Source organism: Phaenicophaeus curvirostris, chromosome 3 (genome assembly GCF_032191515.1).
Source record: "Phaenicophaeus curvirostris isolate KB17595 chromosome 3, BPBGC_Pcur_1.0, whole genome shotgun sequence".
Lineage (NCBI taxonomy): Eukaryota > Metazoa > Chordata > Aves > Cuculiformes > Cuculidae > Phaenicophaeus > Phaenicophaeus curvirostris.
In genome coordinates this window covers 58,913,045-58,937,614 of record NC_091394.1, presented here as the reverse complement: position 1 = coordinate 58,937,614, position 24,570 = coordinate 58,913,045, and the positions used below count along the sequence as shown (strand labels likewise).

The 24,570-nt window shown below is 41.5% G+C and overlaps 1 protein-coding gene and 1 non-coding gene across 2 annotated transcripts; both read left to right on the top strand.

The window, feature by feature from the left end:
* The first annotated feature begins 17,949 nt into the window (after positions 1-17,949).
* RPS20 (ribosomal protein S20) lies at positions 17,950-21,614 on the top strand. Its single transcript, XM_069854117.1, has 4 exons — positions 17,950-18,079; positions 19,472-19,571; positions 20,281-20,354; positions 21,393-21,614. The coding sequence occupies exons 1-4, from the start codon at positions 18,077-18,079 to the stop codon at positions 21,573-21,575; spliced, it is 360 nt and encodes a 119-aa protein (XP_069710218.1). The 5' UTR covers positions 17,950-18,076; the 3' UTR covers positions 21,576-21,614.
* Positions 20,138-20,202, top strand: LOC138719477 (small nucleolar RNA U54). Its single transcript, XR_011337222.1, has one exon. It is a non-coding gene; the product is annotated as a small nucleolar RNA U54 (small nucleolar RNA).
* Positions 21,615-24,570: the final 2,956 nt, after the last annotated feature.

Here is a 24,570-nt window from a genome sequence, read left to right as displayed (position 1 = left end):
TGGTATTTCCAAAATGTCAGATATGAGTAGGTCTTTACACTAGCTAGGTTCGTGCATTTGAGCTTTTCCTCTTCATTTACTAAGGAATGAGTATGCATCACTAATCAATGAATGCAAAAAAATAGAGTGTCACTGGAGTTTATTCTTATTTTCAGATGTTCTTAATTTCAGGAAGAATGCTGTTTCTGAAATGGAAAACGTGAGCTACCTGATCTCCCCATTGAAATAAGGAACCTTTTTGTCAGTCTAAGAGTAAGAAAATACATTAACAACCTGTGCTTTTATAAGATCTCTGTGCTACTGGCTGTGTTAGCTGTGTCTTGCTAGTTGGTATATTGTAAACTTTAGTATCTGAAGTATTATGAAAGCATCTCATGTGGAATAGAGTGCTCTTCGGTTTTGGAGGTAAAAAAAAAAAAGGAAAACATGAAGGCAGATGTATAGATACAAAAGCCTCAGAGATCGGGGTAAGGGGGGTTACACACCCTTTGTAATGCATGGGTCAGTATTAGACAAAATGCTGAAAGTACTGAGAAGTAAGATAGCTTAATGTAGTAACAGTGATACTTTGGCAGTGCTCTAAGCACACACTATTGAACTGTCCTCTGTGCTGCTTATGTCTTATCCACTGTCTTTCCTAGTCTGGTTGTATCGTATCGGGGAGAGGAAGTGCTATAGGCAATGCTGAAGATGGAGCTCTGATCCCTGATTTATCAGAACAGATAGTTATAGATCTGTCAGTCTCAACCCTTATCTGGAACTACAAAGATCCAACTGCTGTAGCTGATTCTTCCATTCTGCTCAAAGACTCTGCTGCTTCTTAAGATGGGAAAGAGAGTGATGTTTTGGTGAAATTTCTTCTTTCCCCTTTCCATTCTGGAAAAAAATCCTCCAGGATCAGCCAGTTTCCTGATTTCTGACATGCATCTGTTCTTAACCCTGTGAAATCCTGGAAATGAGCAACTTTGTGAATTTAAGATGGTTATGTAGGTCTTTGCTATTTGGGTTGGTCATTGAAGTCAATGGTTTATAAAGCAGATCTAAGCTTAATTATTTCTTGCTCTTCTGTCCCCTTTAAGTGGAACTGTAAAATGCCAGCCGAAATCAAAAAAAACTTAAGATAAATGCTGGAATAGATTTCCTGTGTTTTCTCTGTCAAAATAATTATGCTATAGAACTGTAACTTATCTTTTTTTCATGTTGCGTAGCTTCTTTTAATAATCAAATATCCTATAAAAGTTATCATAATAAACCAGTTACCTTTTAAAATGGTTAGCTGAGGTGTGTAAGATAAAATGTTGGATAAAGCCATTGGCATACCTCACCTTAAAATTAAGCCTTACATAAAAATCTTTCTTCAGTCCTCAAAAGAATATAATAAAAAATGGAATTAAAGTTTTTCAGTTGTTCCTTGATACTTATGCGTTGTATTTATTTTGCTAATCCAGGTAGCTTGTTTCTTAAATTGCTAAAAAGTTGGTATTTTGTGTTTAATGATACTTTAGCATCAATAAGTGCAACTTGAGTCTATGAAAAATCAAGCACCCCTTGAATTCTGTTATAATTAACAGGAGAATACTGGATGGCAAAGAGCTACTTTTGAAGTGTAATCAGCTCTGCAGATGTCTGTCAATTTTACTCTATTTCCTTTTGAGAGGGAGTGAGAACTCTGCAGAGCTCTCAATATTGAAGTTCTTCATAATCTGCTGTCATAATGATCTCTAGTTTTGAGATTTGATCAAATCTCCAAGATTTGATTTGCTTCTTTTTCAATTGCTAATGAGCTTTGAGTTAATACTAATCAAGAAACATCTCAGACCTGAAAGCTCAGAATTCATGGTTCCATGTGATGGAGGTTATTTTGCCTGTTTGCCTCATTTTACATCAATCTACTTTGAATTTCCTTCAAGGGTAGTTGGCCCTTGCACTCAATGTCCTAAATAACTCCACCATCAGCAAACAGAACTTACAGGTCCTCCTCTTGCACATCATTTATGAATGTACTGAGCAGCACAGGACCCTGTGAAACACTGCACTTTGTCTAGTTGAGGCAGCATAAACTTTTACCCTCTGCTTCTATCTTTTGGCTTATCCAGCCTAGGATTTTCTCTCCTAAGTGTAGCTACTTAGTACCTTCAAAAAGTGTGCAGTGAAGGATTTTTTTGAACACTTCTGGAGACCCAGAGGAAGCATAATTCTTATCTGCGTGCTGTTGGTGCTCCTAAAGAATTATAACACAATTCTATGCAATTGTGAAGCACAGCTACTTTCAACCAAAGCAATATTGACTCCTTCTAAACAAATCCTATCTATGTCTGTTAATTCCTTTAATATGGTATCTGTTAATGTATCTTGAACAGATGTCAACCAGGTAATTAGGAAAGTTATTTCTTAAAGACTTCTGTGGGATATGGTCTTGGAGAGAAGAGAGGTCCAGGACAGCAGAGGGGCCCTGGCTGATTTTTGAGGATTGCTCAAGATTGGTCCAACCCAATGAGCAGGTAATCAAGCGAAGGTCTCCAAGGCATCCCTGTTAAACTCAAACATGAGAAATAATCAATGAAGAGTTGAGAGACCATTAGGTCTGGAACAAGGAAGGCTTACTGTGGGTAGAGAAAGCATCAGGTTAGGGAACATTCAAGCAAACAAGATGTATATGAGTTCATGTGAACTGCTCAAACGCGCTTGCAAATGCTGATGAAACCTGCTGATGTCATTGTGCAGCCACTCAATTATCTTTGGAAGGTCATGGTGGTCAGGAGAGATTCCTGAGGACTGGAAGAAAGCAAATCTAGCTCCTATCTGCAGGATGGCTAAAAGGGAGGATCTGGAAAACTATAAGCCAGTCAACTTCAACTAAATCCCTGGGAAAGCGGTGGAACAAATAATTCTGGAAACCATTGCCAAACATACAAAGGACAAAAAGGTGATTGGGAGTAGTCATTGTGGATTTATGAAGAGAAAATCATGCCTGACCAACCTGATAGCCTTCTGTGATGAGATTATTGGGTGCTGGATGCAGGGAGGGCAGTGGCTGTTGCTTATCTTGACTTTAGTGAGGTGTTTGGCACTGTTTCCCACTACATCCTTATAGAGGCACTGATGCACTATAGGCTCAATAGTGAAAACTGAAAACTAGCTAAGTTGCTGGGCTGAAAGTATGAAAGTGTTGTGATCAGTAGCGAAGTCCAGTGGGATATTAGTCACTAGAGGTATAGCCCAGAGGTCGATAATGGGCCCAGTACAGGTCTCTCCATTAATAGGCTGGACGATGGGACAGGGTGGATCCTTGGTAAGTTTGCAGATGATACAAAACTGGATGGAGTGGTTAATATCTCAGATTGTTGTGCTGGTATTCAGCTTGAGAAATCTGCTGATGTGAATTAATGCAGGGAACTACATAATGAAGTCCAGCATCTGGTGGAGGATAACCATATGCACCAGTACAGGCTGGGGGCTGACCAGCTGGAAAGCAGCTTTGCAGGAAAGGACTGGAGCTCCTGGCACACACCAAGCTGAGCATGAGCCAGTAATGCCCCTTGGCCTCCAAGGCAGCCAAAAGCATCAGAGGTTGCTCTTCCAAAGCATTGTCAGAAGACATTATTCTTCTCTATTCTCTCAGTCCTGGTGAGACACATCTGGAGCGTTGTAGCCAGCCTGGAAATCTGCCAGAACAAAGCAGTAACGAGTGTACTGGACCAACAGCGCAACAAAGGGCCATTTTGCTGATTAGGGCATTGGAACCTCTGCATGTGAGGAGACTCTGAGAGACAGGGCTCTGGAAAGAGAGGCCTCGGGGGGATTTTATCAGTTTGTATAAATACTGATGGAAGGCAGTAAAGATGGAGCTAGTCTCTTCTCAGTGGTGCCCAGTGGCAGGAAAAGATGCAATGGACACAAACTGAAGTACAGGAAACTCAGTTTAAATGCAAGACAAAACATTTTTACTATGAGGATAACCAAATGCTGGAATAGGTTGCTCAGAGAGGTTGGGGAGTCTTCATATTTGGAGATATTCAGAGCCCAACCGGACATGGTACTGAGCAAGCTGCTCTAGTTGACTCTGCTCTGAGCAGGTGGTTAGACTAGACATTCTCCAGAGGTTCCTTCCAACCACAAAAGTTCTGCAATTACAATAACATTTATAGATGCTTGAATTTCAGACAGCTCTTGAGTTCTCCTACAAATATGTTTCTAGTGTGAGCCTATTCTGTGCTTCCTCCAGGGACAACGCACATGCAAGGAACACATTTTGATACTTTGCAATGGCTTTGTTGTCTTGGCAGGGGGAGTCAGATTTCAATTTTTTTTTGTTGTTGTTTGATTTGATTTTTCTCTTAAAAACCTCACGTCAGTAGATCTGCCAGAGAGGTTTGACTGATTTCTTGTTCTTGATAAATTATAAATTATAAATTATAAATTATGGATTTTTATGTTAGTTCTTTTTTTCCCATCTGTTTTTATATTTAATCCACCAGAGTTTTATCCTTTACGTTTTCTTCATCTGGACACAGCTTCAGGTTTTTAAAAGATGCTTTCTTGCTTGTAAAGCTGGCATAAAAGCTAATGAAAGTACCTGCACATTGCTCTTTAACTTTGTCACACTTGCATACCTCTGTGTAAAATGTTAGCAGAAGGCACATGACGCTAGCAGAGCAGATGTAGACAATGATATTACAACCCTGATGGGATTCTGTTCATCCAGATTTTTCACTGTCATTCTAGAAACTGGTTTTGTTCTTTATCTCTCCTTCCCCATACCTACATATGCAGCACAGTTCCAGATGGTTAGCAAGACATGGTTTTAAGTGAGGCTAAACCCTTAGGGCTACTCGCACCTAGTTTATTTATTCTTTTCATTCCTGGAACTGATCACAAGCAGCTTGATCAGCCTAAACTGATGATTTATTGAAGACCTGGGGAAAGTGCTATAACTGGGTAATTGGAGTTTATCAGCATCTTGCTCTGCTTTCTGAGCATGAAACACTTGTGAAGCCAGTGCTGAGATTCCTTTCTATGGTTGCTCCAATCATCCAGCCAAACAAATATAAAAAGGGACATCAATTTTTCTTCCTGTGGACTAAATGCTTTGGCAGGGTATGTATAAAAGCATAATGAGCTTGAAAGGCTGAACTAGCATTCTGGTTGGCTTTCTAGGGTCAGCAAATTTAGCAGTATGAGATCCAGTATTGCACAAATTCAGATCCCTCATCATCAGCGTAAGTCTGGGTACAGTGATATTGTAACACTCCTTTGGGTTGTGCCCTCCAGCCCTCTGCCAGCCAGGTATGCTCTGTTCAGGGCATGAGTTATCTGATGCTAAGAGCAGGCTGGACATCCTCAAGGAGGAGCAACCATGCATCTCGACCATGCTCTTAGGAAGGAGCAAAGCCCATTTGTCCCAACTGGTAAATGTCAGACATCTCATGTCTTCCCATCAAAAAAGTTCCACAGCTTGATTTTCCTTGGAAACTAAACTGTTCTTTTCTTTACGTTTCGTTTTTGGTTGTGGTTTTTCTTTTGGGTTTTTGGGGGTTTTTTTTGTTTGGGGTTTTTGGGTTTGTTTGTTGTTTTTTGGGTTTTTTTTTAATAGCAGCAACCTAAATGCCATTCCTGGAACCCTGGGAAGGTGCATCATAGTGGCCATTTTCTCAAAGTGAGTTGTTTTGGTTTTCTTTTGTTTTGGTTTTCTTTTGTTTCGGTTTATGTTCTCTGTTTATAAGAAGCACAAGTTGCCTTTCAGGCTTCCAGTTCTGCAGCACTGAGAGCTAACTATTCAAAATGGGGTGGGTTAGCTCCTACCTCATAGCAGTCTTGGGTAACCACAGCCTGCCTGGGAACTTCAGCTAGTTCTCATCAATCTCCCAGTACCCAACTATGGTATCCAGCTGTATTCACGTCTTTAATAATGTACAGATAAAGAAGATACTGTAAAGTGTTTGCACTCTCATGTATAGTCATCAACAGCAGTATCCCTGAACTTATTAACTGTATGAGAGTGTGATACTTTGTGCTTTCTTGGTTATATAGATAGCACCATCTGCTAAAGGAAAGCATGAATTCAAAGTTCTAATCCTCACCTTTTTTTTTCTTTTCCTTTTTATAACTAATGGCATCCACTACCCCCAGCCTCCCTCACGTGTCTCCTCTGTTTGCTCAAATGTGCACATGTAAGAAAGACATTTTACGTGATTTTATCTAATTCAAAATGAATCTCTGAATGACAGCAAATAGCAGTTAGTGCTGAAATGCTTTAAGTAAAAATTAAATGTTTTCATGCTCTACTTCACAATGAAAAGCAACTTCCGTGTGTTCTCTTGAGTCCTCTGAATGCAACAATTACTTTAGCAGTTGAGTGATTATAAGACAGACAAGAAAAGATGGCTAGAAGCACATGCAATTGTAATAAGCAGTTTCTAGGAGGAATGGAAAGGAGAAGAAAAAGCATGGAAGTTTAATTTTATCATTCTGTATTAATCTTTAGTTACTGTAGCTCTTACTGAAGATTTAGTGTCTTTGGTTCCCAAACAGAAAAATCAGCAGGCATTTCACAATTAGTTTTAAAGAAAGTAAGCATAAAATAACAATTCTGATCCTACTATTTATTTGGGGGTGGGTGGCAGTATTACAGTTAAATGTATTTGATGATTAAGCAAGCAACAGTTCAACAGTCCTCTCTTTCTCTTTGACACAGCTTCTGGCTTCCCATCAACCAGGAATCTCTGTAACCCTGCCCCTGGCTTGTTCTGTTGTTTGTATGTCTTTCTTTATTCTTCTGTGCTCACTTACTTAATGTTCTTTTTTTTTCCCCTCATTTTTTTTAGGGGTGTCATGCTGTATCTCAGCCCAGAAAGAAAGAGGTAATAACACTATCTGCAATGATAGAAAAACTATATTACTTGGAGGTGTATCCTCCAAGTAAGATGGGAAGCAGGAAGTACATGTGAAGATGTGTGCGTTGCTTCTGTATTCTGTGGTAAGATACATCTGCAGCAAAGCAAAAAAAGTGTTTTACAGAGTATACCACAAATATTTGTGAATTCAAAGAGACTTAAGTGGATGCTTAGTATCTGACTTGCATATCAATTTTTGCAGCACTAGCATATGTGCTTATAAACTCATCCACTAGAACAAAGATGAAAATACGGGTAGAAAGTGAATGGTTATTTTTAAAATTAACTGTACTTTGAACATTTTACTTATACTTTATTTTAGCTGTTTATCTGCTGCAAATACCTTAATGCGGTGCTCAAAGAGCCTCTTTCTATGCTTCAGTTAACCCAGCTGCCAAATATTTGTCCGCCTGTCAAATGAAAAGCCTTAAAAGCAGTTAAAGAAGGAAAATGGAACAAAAAAGGTTTACTGGCTTCTCTCCCAGCCTGCCACCAGCTTAGGATGCCATGGGACAATCTGATAGTAGAGGCACCATCCGCCTCTGGACTTCTACGAGCATGAGGCTGAGTTTTGCTCTCTACCCAGCCTGGAGTTCAATAGCCTGAGTGTTCAGCAGAGCAGGGAGGTGATTGCATTTGCCTTTGCAGGGCACCTGGGATAATAGGGTAATTCATAACTTAATAAATATTCTACTGCACATGTGCCAGGCTACAAAGAGCAAAGTAGGCTGCAAATTGGAAATGTAAATGTCTAGCTCTTCTTAAGTTACTCCCCCCCCAAAAAAGGCGGAAGGAAAGCCAGTTTTATTTTAAAGCCATGTATTTTTCTCAACCACTTATTTAAAAAATGGTGAAAGGGTTTTGATTCAGATATGGCACAAGTGAACCTGGCCCCAGAGACAAGTATGGGAAGTTGCACCTGAACAGAGACAGTAAAAAAGCTGACTGTAAATATGGGAACTGATAGGTTGGGGAAGCTGGATTTTTTAAAATAGTAATTAATAACATATATTTTATAGTACAGTAAGTTTAGAGAGCTATCTTATACTTCGGCCACATCCTTGTTTCTCTCTTATCTAGCAGTTCCATTAAAATGGTTTGCAGATAGCACAAAAGCCACACACAATGCTTCTGAAGGAATGCATCATTGCACTGACATGCCAGCAGATGAATGTCACCCGAATTCCTCTTTGTATACGAAGTTACAGAACTTCTGCAGACCTCTCTTAATGCTGTCAATCCTTGTAGAGCTTTTGGGAATGAAATGACTGCTATTAGATATTTTCTAATTTAAAGAGGAGAAAAAGGATATTCTTAAAATATAATTAATCATTCCTGTCAACAGCTGACTTTCAGAGGAAATAAATTTCTTTAAATTTTTTAACAACAGTTTCACACTTGCATAGCTCATTTTAAAAGTTGTGTATTAAATTCCAAACAGCATCTAAAAGTGTCCTAACCATAAAAATAAGCCCTACCTGACCAACCATAGCAAGGATAGTATGAAAGAGCTATTTGCGTGGAGAGACAAGGGATGTGGCTGAAGGTATCTATGAGGTAAACCAGAAACAGGGAGAGGGGAGACACCCTCAAAAATGAACCTATTTGCTACAAGCCTTTCAATCAGTGACAGCTCTCATTGAGAATAAATTTATGTTGGCACATGAATTTCTGTGTTACACGCTCAGGCTACCTGCTCACTGGACTGTCAGGGCCCCATATGACTGAAACCAAGGGTCTTGAACTAGTGCTTAAAATTAGCCAAGGCTACTGATTCAGTTCAGCGCGGTTACCCATTACCACCAGCTTGCAGCACTCTCTTGTTTAGTCAGAAGAGGCAGAGCCTTCCCCTCACTTCCAACCCCCACCAAAACCCAACTGTCCCCGCCCATAAAAATGAAAAACTACCAAATTTAAAATGCTCTGCAAGCCATTACCAGCCCCCAAACAGCCTGTGAGGATTTTTCTTACTTTTTTTTGACGATTCCACTATGCGCTAATTATGGCAATGATGATTAGTGAGTGCTGTACTTTAATAATACAAATGATTTAGCAATGTATGTGCACAAGCAATGGTGGATTCTTCATTGGAAAAAAATTCTTTTATTTACGGATATTTTAAGAGTGAAAAGGTCAGTTTTTCTATGTCAAAGGTGCATTAGAAAGAGGAGACTCAATCCCTAGGTATTAGCATGAGTACTTGTGCCTGCCAGAATGACATGACTGGCTCTACCTCGCACCAGGAACATTTCACAAGAGTGTAAGAGGAGCAGTTCATCCTCCAAAGACATAAGGGGTTTTCAAGAAGGAAATACATATGCTGAAGGGTGCGGGAAGAGGGCTACTGACAGCACAAAGTACCTGCTGGCTGGTCTCAGAAACATCTTCCAACAGTCATAATTATGATAATTTTTTTAGACTGGTATGAAAGGACATGTACAATCTCTGTTTTAATTATAAGCAAAGCAGTAACGTGTGCCATATATTTAGGTGAAAGAAAAGTTTAATTGACTTGCTGTATTCTCTTTTAAGTTGTTCTCTTACACAGAACTGCTGGGTCTTCTGTGAAATGACATTACAAATGCTACGGTTGTTGTTCCTGCCCCCCACTGCAACCTCATAATTTCTAGATAGTAGGCTGCAGCTGCTGCTTTGCCACGTTAGCTTTATAGAGAAGTCAGCAAGCCCTTTGAAACCAAAACTGCTTAATATTTGATGCCTCCTGGATCACTTTCATGTTACATTGTGGATCCAACCAGCTGTTCTGAACAATCACAGTGTAATGATTTCCTCAGTAGCTATTAATTCCTGTTTCTAAAGCACATCTTAACACCACAGTATCTCCTTTAGTTCCAGGTCCTAAGGTTTATGATATTATTCCTGTTTCTGTCAGGTTTTGAGTAATTTAACTTAGCTAGTTCACACAGGGTCAGGTCACAACAGAAGCTTTACAGAATTGCCTTGAGTCTTTCTTTACAGATGCCAGGGTTGGGAAGGGCATCTCTTCACAAGTCCCACAGAAGTCAGTCTGACACCTGGATGTAATCTAGATAAAATTGTGAGACGCAACTAATATCCTGCTCTAATAGCTCTTTACCATCAAGATGGTGATCCCCTCTTGCTTTAAATCTCATCATCATTTATGGCAAGCATTTGCTGTATTTTCTGCTTGCAAATGTTCATCATCTGAAAAACAGTTGGATCAAGAATACCGCAAGGAGGACTAAACTAATCTTAGGGGAATGAGGGAAAACTTCTCAGGAAAACAAAACCTAAACATTGTGCAGCAATGCATTCTATACCAAGAGAAGTTTTCCCTCTAATCATAAGGCAGTGTGAGGTCAGGATCATTCCTTAAATTATCACTGCTCGATGACAGAGAGGCAGCACAAGCACCGTGAAACAATTCCCTCCTACTCTGTCTCGCCAAAGAATTAGGTTAGATTTAAACTAGACTTTGAAAGAAAAAAATATGTGATCAGTAACTGCATAACTGGGCTCTAAAACAGTAGACAGAGGTTCATGGACAAAAATATATGTGGATTACATATATTGGTAAATGCAACTGCTGTAAAATTACTCAGCTTTTTCTTTCCCAAGGACAGACATTCAATCATGCAAACACTCTGCTGCTGGTAGCTTCCTATAAAGTCTTTTCAGGAGACAGGCATAAGGAGCAAAGAAAACTCTAAACTCTTTATTAGCCCAAAATGTATCATGAGAGTTCACATGCACCAGCATGTCATGCTAATTCCTGAATGATCTGAGTACAAAGCATCTACAGAGAAGCCAGTGAGCCAAGTGTAGCAAAGCAACCCATATTCAGGAAGCCATTTCCAACGCAGTTGGTAAAACAGGCTGCTGTGTTCAAAGACTCACATGGACAATATTTGAATAGATGCAACGTTTCAGCATGTGCTATAAACTACTGCAGTCTTCTCGAACTGCCTGTTTTTTCGAAATAAAACAGATTGCGACAAACCACACCAAGTAGCCAAGTGGTCAAATCTGCATTGGAGAGATTTGTGTAATTTGGAACACATTTTTTTTTTATACTTCATTAACATTTCCATATGTGAAGTCTTCCAAGGTGATTTCCAAAATGAAAACTGGTTGCAAAAATACCAGTTTTCTTTGTGCATCCACTGGTTCTGCTTTCACTGGACTGACGCTGGGGATTTTTTGTACAGGAATTGCATGTCCCCCTCTCGGTATCATAACATGGTCTGGATAGCAACAGAAGACATGGTAGGAATGTGAGTGTAAATAGTGTGTGTGAACAGAATATCCAAATCGGCCTGTTCTGAGAGGATGTTTGCCCCAAACCTGATAACACTAAGAGGAAATTACAATAACAAAGCTTGTTTAAGACAACGATCACACAGATTAAACAGTAACTAGGGGATTAGATTACCAAGAGCCTTCTGAGAAAAGAAGTTAGCTTGAAAAGCAGCATGAGAATTTGTGATTGTTAGAAGAAACTTTTGGGTGGGAAAGCAGTAGCAGAGCAGCAGGTGCTATTACTTCTGAGGCCTGATAGTTTCCTCCCCATCAGGCATGGCGAGTAGCTGCCACGCCACTTCCAGTGCAGGCTGGACAGGATGAGGCATATCAGTAGGAACCCTCTTCCCGGAAATTCATATGGAAACTTAGGGAATATGTATTCACTGGCATGTGGATTAGCTGCACAGGTACGCCTGCCCACACCTCCAAAGAGAAGGATGTAGACAAAGGGAATTTGTGCTCCCGAAAGTGGGAGTGTGCTTTTGTAACTCACACTTCTTGCAAAAGAGGGGATGTGTGAACAGGTAAGTGGGAATAGAATTTGGGGGACTAGTTGTAGAAGGGTACGTAAGAAATTTGTAGGTGTTTATCAACACTTTGAAAGCATCCAGTATTACAATTTCTGTTGTACTGGGATACTGACCCATAATACACAGTTCACTGATTACTGGTAAATTACATGTTCCTAATAAATAAACCTCCTTGGTGCTGCCAAGACTATGTGAGTTGCACAGTTATTCTCTACAAAAAGTAGCTGTTTCATTACTACAAACTTGACAGAAGCATCACATCTGCAGAGCAAGGAGTGGAGAGTTCACAACCGTTCTCCTAGACAAATAGAAAAGACATAATTCTTCAATTTAAAATAAATCTTAAGACCAAATGATGGCAGGAGAAATTCAAATATCCTCCTGAAAGCAGCCCAGATGTACAAGCCTGTTTTAATCCTCAGCATTCAAAGACACATTGCAGTGATGTACCACAGATTGGGCATCACTAGAAGTGCTGTAGCATATTAGCAGTTAAGTATTTTTTCATCACTGTGATTTGTGTCAAAGAACAAGGCAACACAGGCTGACAAAGGAGAACTTTTGGGGAAGTCATGCTCTAGCCAGGTCAATGATATTAGAAGCCAAGTGTATTATCTGTCAGGCATGGAGTACATATTTAGAACAAAAGAGATTTCAATAATAATTATGAAGCTTATGCTGCCCACTTGAAAAAGTCCCTTAATGATGAACAATTCTGGTAACATTTGTCAACAGTAAAGAAGTCCATCAAAGCACAATCGCTCTTTCTCTGAGTCATGGATCTAGTTCATGTTTTCCTTTGTTACAAAAGAAATTTCTAAGGTAAAGAGAGCCTAGTATTTTGAGGGGCTGTTTTATATGGTGATCTTTATGCCAGAATTGGCATGAAAATTTAGAAAACTTAAAATGGACAGGCAAGGTGCAATATGAGAACTCCACCTGCAGACTCGTGCTCGCGCACTGTGCGCTCTGTCTGCCTGCTACCTGCAGAGAACATTAGTTGCCAGTTAGCAATTACAAAACTATAAATACCAGTCTTTAAAAAGGGGGTGTCTTCAGTTCTAGTGGGTTTTTTTGAAATTTCAATAGCTGAGGCAGCTGTAGATGTACAAAATCCAGACAGGACAACGTGGTACTACTGAACTGCTGAGTGAAGAACTTGGAGGAGATCTATGGACATGATACAACTGAATAGCTTCAAGTTAACATAAGAGGATCAACAAATACTTACAATTAAAACCAAGCAGATGCTGAAGGCTTTCTTAAAAGGCTTGAAAATAGCTTTCATTGGATCGCTGCTGACTAGTTTAGATACTCCACCACCTAGTGATGATTTTCTGAGAAGCCTTGAGTATGATCCTGCTTTGCAGGTATTTTATGATCAGAAGATCAAACAAACTCTTTAAAATTGTGTTCATATTTCAAAGACCCTGGAGAAGGAAGTAATTTTCAAAATAAATAGCATATTTTGGCAATACGTTAATCAGCACTGAAAGCAAAGACTACAGGCAATAGGCTGGCATAACCCAGGGAGCTTCCAGAGAGCTGTCCACATCAAATAATCACTATGAAAAATGACAAAACAGATTAAGAAAGCTGCTGTGATCCCTGCCAATTCCATCCACAGGCACCTATATGAAAAAGTAGAATAATTCTACTGTGCTTTGAACTACCCAAAGGTGTGGAGTTCAGCTCAGCATTCACCAGAAGACAGCACAGGCTTTGTTTTGAGAAGTTATTACTATACTTTAGGAGATGCTGGGTGACGGCAGGCAAATGCTTGTTCACTTAACCCTTCAGTCACATGGGTCAACTCATACTAGGATCTACTGTTCAATTACACCTGCCCTAGCATTACAATAACTGGGAGATCTCCCCGAAGATGCTTTTTGAAACACAAAGGAAGACAGAGGTTAATTAACATCTAGGCTAAATGGACATAGACTTGTAGAATATTGGGGTCTCTTTTCTGGATAAAAAGCCCTGTATAATTTAGCCAGTAATGGAGGAAAAAAAATTCCCAGGCAAAACTTGGCAAGATCAAATGTAATAGCTCTAAGTAGCTAAAGAATCAGGTGACCATTCATTTAGCAGAAAGTAAAGATGTTCAGGCTAAAATTAAGCAAAGGATCAAAAACCTGTCAACTATCTAACTCCCTACACATACATATTTAATTAATAGGAACTGAATTGCGAATTTGGAAGAATAAATTGAATCTAACCAGATTTACCATAAACTAGTAGAAAATATGTGGATAACAAAATTCTCAGATAACATTCAAGACTGTTTCTGAAAGACAAATGGGTCAGAGGAAGAGAGAACACTCCCTTCCCCAGTAATCCATAAAAAACAAAGTCAGAAAGTGTTATGAATGCACACAGAACACTATTCTGAAGGATGAATAATGAAATCAGGTATTAAATTGTTCCTGCTACAGACTACCAAGTCATGTTAAAAGCATATCTTGCTTCTTAATCATTTACCTGCCTAATTACGTGACATGAGGAAAGGACTCCTGGAAGATTCACCTACAAAGCATATGCTAACAGTGTATTTATAAGTCCAAGCACACAACCCCATAACTAAACTGAAGTTAGCTTAGCTGGGGAGAAAAAACACTATATTAAACCCAATACGTAACCAAAGGAAAAGGAGGCATAATACAAAATACAATTCAGAACATAAGAATGACAGAATATTCAGGAGGTAAGCAAAAAGTTTAATTGTCAATAGATATTAATCCATGTGAATAGCATGAAGGAGTTTGGGGTTGTTTTGGTTTTGGGTTTTTTTTTAATATAAAGCAGGAAGTTCAGATAAATTTCTATTCTACATTTGTGGAGAACAACCAACATATTTATATCACTAAATTCTAACAATAGCTAAGGAAAGCCTTAAACATAGGAACAGAAGTAAGGCGGTTTTTAAATCAGCAGCTCCAGATAGCTTGCATCCAAGAATTTTAAGAGCTGGCAGAGGCAACTTGTGTGCTGTTAATGTGGATTTTCCATAAGCTTTGAGAAATCTGGGGAAGCTCAGAAAAAAAAATCTCAAAGAAAGCTGAGGTGGTGCCAATACTAGGAAAAAAAAGAAGTAAGAAAGGAACAAATTCAGGAACTTACTGTCAACCTTGCATTAATCCCACAGAAAGAAAAAATCCTGACTTCTGGATACAAGAATAAGAAATAAATGAGGAAATTTTACTTAAATTACACAGCTTAAACGTATGGAAAATGTATCTTTTCAAACTGACTTTTTTTCTCATGCAATTAGAGCATATGTTGGGTAGACAATGGGAACAGTGTCAATGTAACACCTTCAGTAGGACACAGAAACTAGCATGGTTGTGCACATATAGTTCATAATATCTAAATTAATACTAACGTTACAGGTCTGTGTCATCAGTCGGGAATCAGCCACACATATTTCTAATTGAATCCCACAGGAATTAGTTCTTAGCACCAAGCCATTCAAAATTTTATGTGGAAATAAAGTTTACTAAGAACATTCATAAAAGCTCTAAGCAAATAATGCAGTGAGGAACCATCAGATTACTGAAAAATTAAGTGTTTCAGCATGATAGTGTGAGGTCATATATTTCAGAGGGATGAATATAAAATACTTGTAGACGGAAAAACTCCTCATGAAGTAGTTGGAATAGCTGATAACCGAGTAATCATGGGTTCCTTACACATCAGTGAGTTCAAAATTGTTAATATAATTGTTAAATGGCTCAGAAAACGAATCACCAGAAACAAGCGCTGCTTTCATTGCAGGGAGGAAGAGGGCAGAGAGGCAGGACTACCACCAAACCAGATTTTTCAAGTACTGATCTCCACTGGCAAAAGACATTTCTGCATTTCAGGGAGCAGCGATAGGATGACTACTTCTGCATCTGTGTTTACTGGAACTGCTTTATCAGAATGTAGCATCTAGTCCAAAGAGGTTCTTAGTAAATAAGAGATTTCAAAGAGCAAGTGCAAATGATCCCAGTGCAAAACAAGTCTAAAACCGAGCACCGCAGTGGAATAATTGGCATACAAATGTTAGCTCCATCACATGAGGTTTAAAGACCATATGAAAACCTATTCAAGTACTGGGGGGGGGCGAATTTATATTAAGTGCAGTGAGATAGGTGAAAGTGAGTTCAGATTAAAACACCAGAGATATTTTTTTTTAACAACTGTAGTAATTACTAAGTTTCCAAAGGCATCAGCATCTTTGCTAACAGTACCCACGTCTGTGATGGCCAGACAACATCCCCCATAACAGAATTGAAATACTATTTTTAAAAGATAACTACCTTACTACAGGCCACCGTTTCATAACATATAAAATGTTTCTCCAGCTGGATAAATCTCTCAAGTTGTGGCAGGGAAGCAATCATCCCCCTGTACTCAACACCAGTGAGGCCACACCTTGAACATTGTGTTCAGTTTTGGGCCATTCACTACAAGAAAGACATTAAGCTGCTGGAGTGTGTCCAGAAAAGGGCAATAAAGCTGGTGAAGGATCTGGAGAACAAGTCCTGTGATGAACTGCTGAGGAAACTGGGATTGTCTAGCCTGGAGGAGGCTGAAGGGAGATCTCATCACACTCTACAATTGCCTGAAATGAGGTTGTAGCAAGGTGGGCGCTGGTCTCTTCTCCTAAGTAAGAAGTGATAGGACAAGAGAAAATGGCCTCAAGTTGTGCCAGGGGAGGTTTAGATTGGGTATTAAAAAATATTTCTTTACTGAAAGAGTGGTGAAGCCTTGGAACAGGCTGTCCACATAAGTGGCAGAGGCACCATCCATAGAGGTGTTCAAAAAACACGTAGATTTGGGACATGGTTTAGTAGGCACGGTGGTGTTTGGCTAGCGGTTGGACTGGATTATCTTAGAGATCTGTTCCAACATAATGACTCTCTGATTCTATGATAGGAACAGGGATGCTCTTAGCAAAATGCTCATTTTTGGGATTGACAGCTATCGGTGTCCAGGCCACATCAATGACTGTTCTCATTAAAAAACATCCCTCCTATAGCCAGCTTTAATAAGTAAAGGGGACTTCAATAGATAAAATTAAGTTATTACATTCAGGAATGAATGAAACCAGCATTTTTCCTTAAAGATCCCTAAAACTTCTGTTCTCACACCTCCACTTTCAGTAGTAACTAAAGGGGAGGGGGGCGGGGGAGGGAAAGGGCTTGGATGCAAATGGCTTACAGCCAGTGGAAGCAAGGACAGCCTGCTTGCGTATCAAACCCTCAAAGGGAAAGCCAAAGCCTACTGGAGAGCAGGGTGCTCAGTGCAGGGGCTGCAGCAACCCCATGACACCACCCTCACTGCCTACCAGTACTCATCCCTGCTTCTCATCACCACCACGACTGAGACTGGCTCCCGCCATGGCTAAGGCTCCCGCCACGGCTAAGGCTCCGGCCACGGCTATAGAATCGCACAGAATCACAAGGTTGGAAGAGACCCATTCGATCATCAAGTCAAACCATTCCTATCAATCACTAAACCATGCCCCTCAGCCCCTCATCCACCTGTCTTTTAAACATCTCCAGGGAAGGTGACTCAACCACCTTCCTGGGCAGCCTGTGCCAGTGCCCAATGACCCCTTCCATGAAAATTTTTTTTCCTGTTGTAGTTGTAGAGAGCAATAAAGTCTCCCCTCAGCCTCCTCAATGCTTGTAGATGGAAACCCAGCCACTCTTCATAAGGCCTGTTCTCCAGCCCCTTCGTTGCTCTTCTCTGGACTCGCTCCAGAGCCTCAACATCCTTCTTGTGGTGAGGGGCCCAGAACTGAACGCAGGGTTCAAGGAGCGGTCTCACCAGTGCTGAGTACAGGGGGAGAATAACCTCCCTGGACCTGCTGGTCACACCATTTCTGATCCAAGCCAAGATGCCATTGGCCTTCTTGGCCACCTGGACACACTGCTAGCTCATGTTCAGTTGCTGTCAACCAACACCCCCAGGTCCTTCTCCTATAGCTAAGGCTAAAGCTCTGGCTCTTGCTATTGCTCTGGCTCCGGCTAAAGCTCTGGCTCCAACTCTCCCTCTCACTATGGGTAAGGCTCTGTCTCTGGCTATAGCTCTGGTTAAGGCTCGGACTCCTGCTACGCCTAAACCTCCAGTCCTGCCCTGACTAAAGCTCCGGCTGCACCCCCCGCTGTCTCTGAGGCTCCCGGGCTCAGACCCCGCCCCCAGGCCCCGCCCCGAGTCGCAGGTCTCGCGGTGCCCGGATGGGGGCGGTGCCGCTCACTATAAAAGCGCCGCGCGGGCCCGGCGCGCTCCTCTCGGCGTCGCTTCCTGGCTCACCGCTGTTCGCTGGGCCCCGCGCCGCCCTGGGAATAAGTCGGTCAGGAAGGCTGCGCCGCCGCCATGGTGAGGGGGGACGGGGGGCGGCGGGCGGGTCCGCGGCGCCTTTCCCGAGGCCTTGGGGAGCCGGCGGAGCGGGCGCGGCCTCGGCCGCCTGAGCCCGAACCGGATCGACTGGGAGCGCGCTGGGTGACGCGTCCCGCCGGCCGGGAGGGGCCCTGTCCCAGGCACGTTTCCTAGCGCGCTTTTTCCTCCATATTCTCGCTTCTTTGCATCCGTTCGCCTGGTCCCCGTTGATGCCCCACCATTCACAGAATAGTCTGGGTTGGAAGGGACCTTAAATATCATCTAGTTCCAACCTCCTGCCGTGAGCAGGGACATCCCACTAGATCAGGCTGCCCAAGGCTCCATCCAGCCTGGCCTTGAACACCTCTGGGGATGGGACATCCACAGCTTCCCTGGGCAACCTGTGCCAAAGCCTCACACCCCTCATCGTGAAGAAATTCCTCCTTTTGTCTAGTCCAAATCTGCCCCTCTCCAGTTTATACCCATTCTCTCTCGTCCCGTCACTACAAGCCTTTGTGAACAGTCCCTCCCCAGCTTTCTTGTAGTCCCTTTCAGGCACTGGACGGTGACTGTAAGATCTCCTCAGAGCCTTCTCTTCTCCAGGCTGAATAAGCCTAACTCACTTAGCCTGTCCTCATATGGGAGGTGCTCCAGCCCTCTGATCATCCTTGTGGCCTCCCTCTGGACCTGTTCTAACAGTTCTATATCCTTCTTATGTTGAAGATTCCAGAACTGGACACAATACTCCAGATGAGGTCTCGCTAGAGATGAATACAGGGGCAGAATCGGCTCCCTTGCCCTGCTGGCCACGCTTCTTTTCAACAAATATTTAATCCCACAAGCCCTTCCAGTCTGTTTCCTGTAGCCATATCAGTCTTTCTGGCCAGATTCCCCGTTTTGTTCTGAACGTGCATTAAGTTTTTGCTCCTCTGTTAATATAAGGACTAGCAACCATACACCCTGTCACGTGTAGGCAAAGCAGGGAGGGACACTATTAGAATCATAGAAAAGATTCAAGGAACTGTTAAGGTTGAAAAAGACCTCCAAGATCATCAAATCCAGCTGTTGGCCCAACACCACCGTGCCTACTAAGCCATGTCCTGAAGTGCTGTGTCTACATGTTTTTTGAACACCTTTTGCAGCTTCCCACTGTGAGATACAGCGAGACACTTAAAAAATTGCTCTTCCTCACAGTAATTAGGACATTGCCCTTCCCTTCTGTTCCTACCATTCCTTCTGTGCTACTGTACCCTTTGGTTATGTTTTCTTGTCAGTAGAATCCCATTGCTAACTTGTTTTTTTTATGCTCTAGAAGTCTGTTTTCAAGAGGCTGTGCCTAGGTTTAGTTGGTGTTGACTGTACTATCTGAGATTTGTAACTTCAACATTTCAGGCATTTAAAGACACTGGCAAAGCACCTGTGGAACAAGAGGTAGCAATTCATCGCATTAGAATTACTTTGACAAGTCGCAATGTAAAATCACTTGAGAAGGGTGAGTGATACTTTTTTTTTTTTCCAACTGAGGTAGCTTTTTAAGTAATGAATGGTAATAATTTATTGTGAAATAGAATGTATTGAAGCCCGTTGTAATTAAAGATGTTAGTGTTTGCCTGGTTTTGTGACTTGGCTAACAAAGTAGACTGATTTAATTTTTAATGGAAGCTGGTGTCTGGGGGGGTTTGTCATGCTGAGGACTTTATGTCATGATGACTGACTTAAGGGAGTGCAGCTTCCATTTTGTTCTTCTGGGGATTTTAGGTTTTGCTGTTTGAATGTATAAGAAGGGAAAAGCACCAGTTTCTTGACTGATATTTTGTCACTTTTCTCAAGAAGAGTTTAGTTTAGAAGTTTAACATTCCTTAAATTATTTAATCTCGTTTAGGGACTGACTTTGCCTGCATTTTAATCTTATAATGTAAATGTACAATCACTGTTAGCTGGGTCTTAGGACTGGTAACAGTTTAAATACAACTTAAACACAGCTTAAACTTGTACTTTTGCCTACTGTTATAGCATGACTTTGCTAACCAGGGCATAACGCTTCCTCTTGTATGTAGTTGGCTATGAGGATAACACTTAAAATGAATGGCAATGATCATTTCATACGCTATTCTGAGCCAACAACTTGTTTGAAATATTCACTTAAGAAAACAAGCAAAAAAGTATTCACAAATGTGAGCCGTTTTGTATTTTTCTTTCAGTCTGTGCTGACTTGATCAGAGGTGCTAAGGAAAAAAACCTAAAAGTGAAAGGACCTGTTCGCATGCCCACCAAGGTACTTGTCAGTATTTTCCTATTTTTAGAGTTTGGATTCTCCTTCAAATGTGCACTTGAACCACTTTTTCTAAAAAAAAACAACAAAAAAACCCAAAAAAACCAAAAACCCAGCAAGCTAAAATGAAAAGCAGAACTGCTAAATTGAGTGACCCAAGGTGAACAGATAATGACTTCTGAAGTTGCTTTGACACTTGGGGCTACTGTTAAGTGCAAAGCATGTTGAATGTGGAAGGGGTTTTTTTTGTCCTTCAATTTATTTTAATTGTGACTTTTTCAAATTAAAACGAATATACAGAATTAAGAAGTAACTTTCCAGTGACATGGGTACATACAGTATTTTAGGTGGACTGATTGGATTGTAGATTAGTCCTTCATAGAATCATAGAATAACCAGGTTGGAAGAGACCCACCGGATCATCAAGTCCAACCATTCCTATCAAAAATTATCAATACTATGTTTCTCCTGGTCAGTACCTCCTATGTCTGATTCTGAAGAGATCATTATGCTTCCCTGCATAAATACCTCTTTGTAGCCTCGCAAGAGACATACTAAATACCATCGAAACTTAGAGAAAGCTGCCTCAAAGGGCAGCCACTGCTGGTTCCTCCTTCCTGCCATCAGCCCTGCACACTTAAGTTTCTGTCTTCTGATGTGATTCGTTAGCTTGAGCTTCAAAACACACAGGGTTTCAGGTTATTGGTCATCTATACAGAAGCCACACAACATGAGCTTTCAAAGCAGGAGTAAACACTGTCAGATTACAAATACAGATGCTCAAGATGAGCCATTGTGAGGCTGCAAATCATGTGCTTGTACCGAGTCACGGGATTATGAATGGCAGCATCTCTACAGAACGCCGGTCCAGCCTCATGTGACTGTGACGACCTCACAGGTCACCCCTTCCAGAGGCCAGGTTGCCCAGGCAGTAGCTGTTAAGAGATCTGTTGCCTGGTGCCACGATTTGCTATTTCCAAATTACAGCAGCAGCTACTTTTATATCTATCAACTAAACACCCTATGTTTATGACTTTTCAGACTCTGCGAATCACCACCAGGAAGACACCTTGTGGTGAAGGTTCCAAGACCTGGGATCGTTTCCAAATGCGTATCCATAAGCGGCTCATTGACTTACACAGCCCATCTGAGATTGTGAAGCAGATCACTTCAATCAGCATTGAACCAGGTGTAGAAGTTGAAGTTACTATTGCCGATGCCTAAAAGATGGTCATCGTTGAATAAAGTTGATTTACAAATTTGCATCAATGTTTGTTTTTATGTGTGACATTGGTAGCCCTATGATGAATCTCAAGAAGGGCAACAGAGATGATAATTAAAATGCTGTGTGAGGGGATTGTGTGGTGCTGATATTAAAGGAAGAATATGGCAGTCGTAAACATAAAGGGGATGTAACTTGGGCAATGTGGTGGCTGTGTGGATGTGCAGCACTTTATTGGGCCCAGACGAACAGGCATTAAAATTGATGTTTAGGTAAATTACCAAGTTATGAATTCTTGTGTTTTTGCTATGCAAAGCTGAACTGACACTTAGTTTCTTTGACTTTTTTTTTTTTCCTCCATGCTTTTCAGTCAGTGAATCATGTTAGTTACAAAACTTCATAATTTTTTATAAATAGATTGAATTTAGAAAGTTTGTCATCCTTGAAAGAACCAGGATTAATTTTTAAACCTAAAAGACCCAGAGATAAATGAAAGAACACTTTCATTAAAGGGACTAGGATTAACTCTTAAACCTACAAGACAAAGTCCAGAGTTAACGGAAACAATACTGTTTTATTTCATCCATTTAAGATCAAGTTGCAGCTTCTGTTTCAAGCATAAAAGAGAACTTAGTATTCTAATTAAACAAGCAGAAGTAAGGAAATGTGCATTTTTGAGGTCCCATTTACATTTGCCAGGACCTAAAAGAATGGCCAAAACTTGAGCTTTCTTACTCAAGGGATTCAAGAATCGCTTATCTGCCCACTTGTCTTAACTTCATTAAAGCATTAGGAGGATTCTGTCCCCATAGTTGGCAAGCTCAAGAACTTTGGTGGAAGAGAGAGGTGAGAAACTTAGTTGTGCTTGCACATACAGATGGCACAAACCTGCGCCCTTGGGAATACCTCAAAAAATGAAGCAGAAGATAAAAACCCTGTGTCTTCCTAAAGGGCAGTTTCTGGTAATATGTTATAAACGTGAGCTGCCTGACAAATACTTTGAGCCTTTGTTTTAAAATTATTGGTATTTTTATGGGCTTTTCTGAGAAATATGGTAAGGACTTTGGGATACCAGTCAGGTTAAAACAGTATAAATGGTGTGGACAGTAACAGAGTGGAAGTGTTACTAGCTGAGTTTGACTGGCCTTTGTGCATCATTAGGTGTTATCTTTCACCGAAGTAGTCCTCCCTCTGCTTAACACACCAGCCTTCTGACTGACAGCACTGGGAGGGATTGGGGAAGGTGGCTAGATCTGATATAATTTCCACCTTTAGCCTTTAATGGAAGCAGGATTATTTGGTTGGACAAGACTTTTGAGATTATAAAGAGTCCAAATATACCTGTCCACTACTAAACCATTTCTGAGCACCTTGTCTACCTGTCTTTTAAATACTTCTGGGTAAGGTGACTCTACCACTTCCTTGGGTATCAGTGTCTGATAATCCTTTCGGTGAAGAAAATTTTCCTACTATTGTATCTGAACCTCCTCTGGCACAACTTGAAGCCATTTCCTCTTGTCCTAATAGAAAAACTGTTGGTCAAAACAGGATGGATTTTTATAATGTCAGCTGTACTTCTGACTTTCACAGTGCTCCTTAAGCATACTTTAATGATCTAACGGCCCATCTATGTTCTTTGAGCAGCTGTGGCTCTGTGAAAACAAGCCTTCTGTGGTCTTTTGAGTGTATTTCTTTTTGTCACCTGCATCCAGCTTCTGAGAACAAGGACAAAAACAACTTTGTTTTTGCGTCTGGTTCCGCACCGAAGTAAGACTGTCTTCCCTCCTCTCTGAATAGACAGGCTCACGCATGAAGGTTTTCCACTCTTTCCCTGACAAGCACATCTGGACTTCTGCAAAGCCTTTGATGCAGTCCTCCATAACATCCTTCTCTCTAAATTGGAGAGCTGTGGATTTGATGGGTGCACTGTTCAGTGGATAAGAAGTTGGTTGGATGGTCATATTCAGAGAGTAGTGGTCAATGGCTCAATGTCCAGATGGAGATCCATGACAAATGGTGTCCCTCAGGGGTCCATACTGGGATCAGCGCTGTTTAGTATCTTCATCAGTGATACAGACAGCGAGATTGAGCGCAACCTTTGCAAGTCTGCAGATGCCATGGAGCTGAGTGGTGCAGTTGCACACTGGAAAGATGGGATGTCATCCAGACGGACCTGGACAAGCTGGAGAAGTGGGCCTGTGTGAGCCTCATGGGGTTCAACAAGGCCAAGTGCAAGGTCCTACACCTGGGTAGGGGCAATCTGTGGCTTCAGTACAGGATGGGGGATGATGTAATTGAGAGCAGCTCTGCAGAGAAGGACTTGGGAGTGCTGGTCGATGAAAAGCCTGACATGAACTGGCAACGTGCGCTGACAGTCCAGAAAGCCAACTGTATCCTGGGCTGCATCAAAAGAAGCACGGCCAGCAGGGTGAGGGAGGTGATTCTGCCCTTCTGTCCCTGTCTTGTGAGACCTCATCTGGAGTGTTGTGTCCAGTTCTGGAATCCTCAATGTAGGAAGGATATGGAGCTGTTGGAATTGGTCCAGAGGAGGGCTACAAAGATGATCAGAGGGCTGAAGCACCTCCCATATGAGGACAGGCTGAGTAAGTTAGGCTTATTCAGCCTGGAGAAGAGAAGGCTCTGAGGAGATCTTACAGTCACCTTCCAGTGCCTGAAAGGGGCTACAAGAAAGCTGGGGAGGGACTGTTCACAAAGGCTTGTAGTGACCAGATGAGGGGGGAATGGGTACAAACTGGAGAGGGGCAGATTTAGACCACACATAACGAGGAATTTCTTCACCATGAGAGCGATGAGGCACTGGCACATATTGCCCAGGGAAGCTGTGGCTGCCGCATCCCTGGAGGAGTTCAAGGCCAGGTTGGATGGGGACTTGGGCAGCCTGGTCTGGTGGGAGGTGTCCCTGCCCATGGCAGGGGGGTTGGAACTGCATGATCTTTAAGGTCCTTTCCAACCCAACTCATTCTATGATTTGTTGAA

Excerpts from the sequence above, each read along its gene's own strand:
- RPS20 (XM_069854117.1), top strand. Across the intron at positions 19,572-20,280 it reads TGTAAAATCACTTGAGAAGG|TCTGTGCTGACTTGATCAGA; the intron begins GTGAGTGATACT and ends TTTTTCTTTCAG. Across the intron at positions 20,355-21,392 it reads CTGTTCGCATGCCCACCAAG|ACTCTGCGAATCACCACCAG; the intron begins GTACTTGTCAGT and ends ATGACTTTTCAG.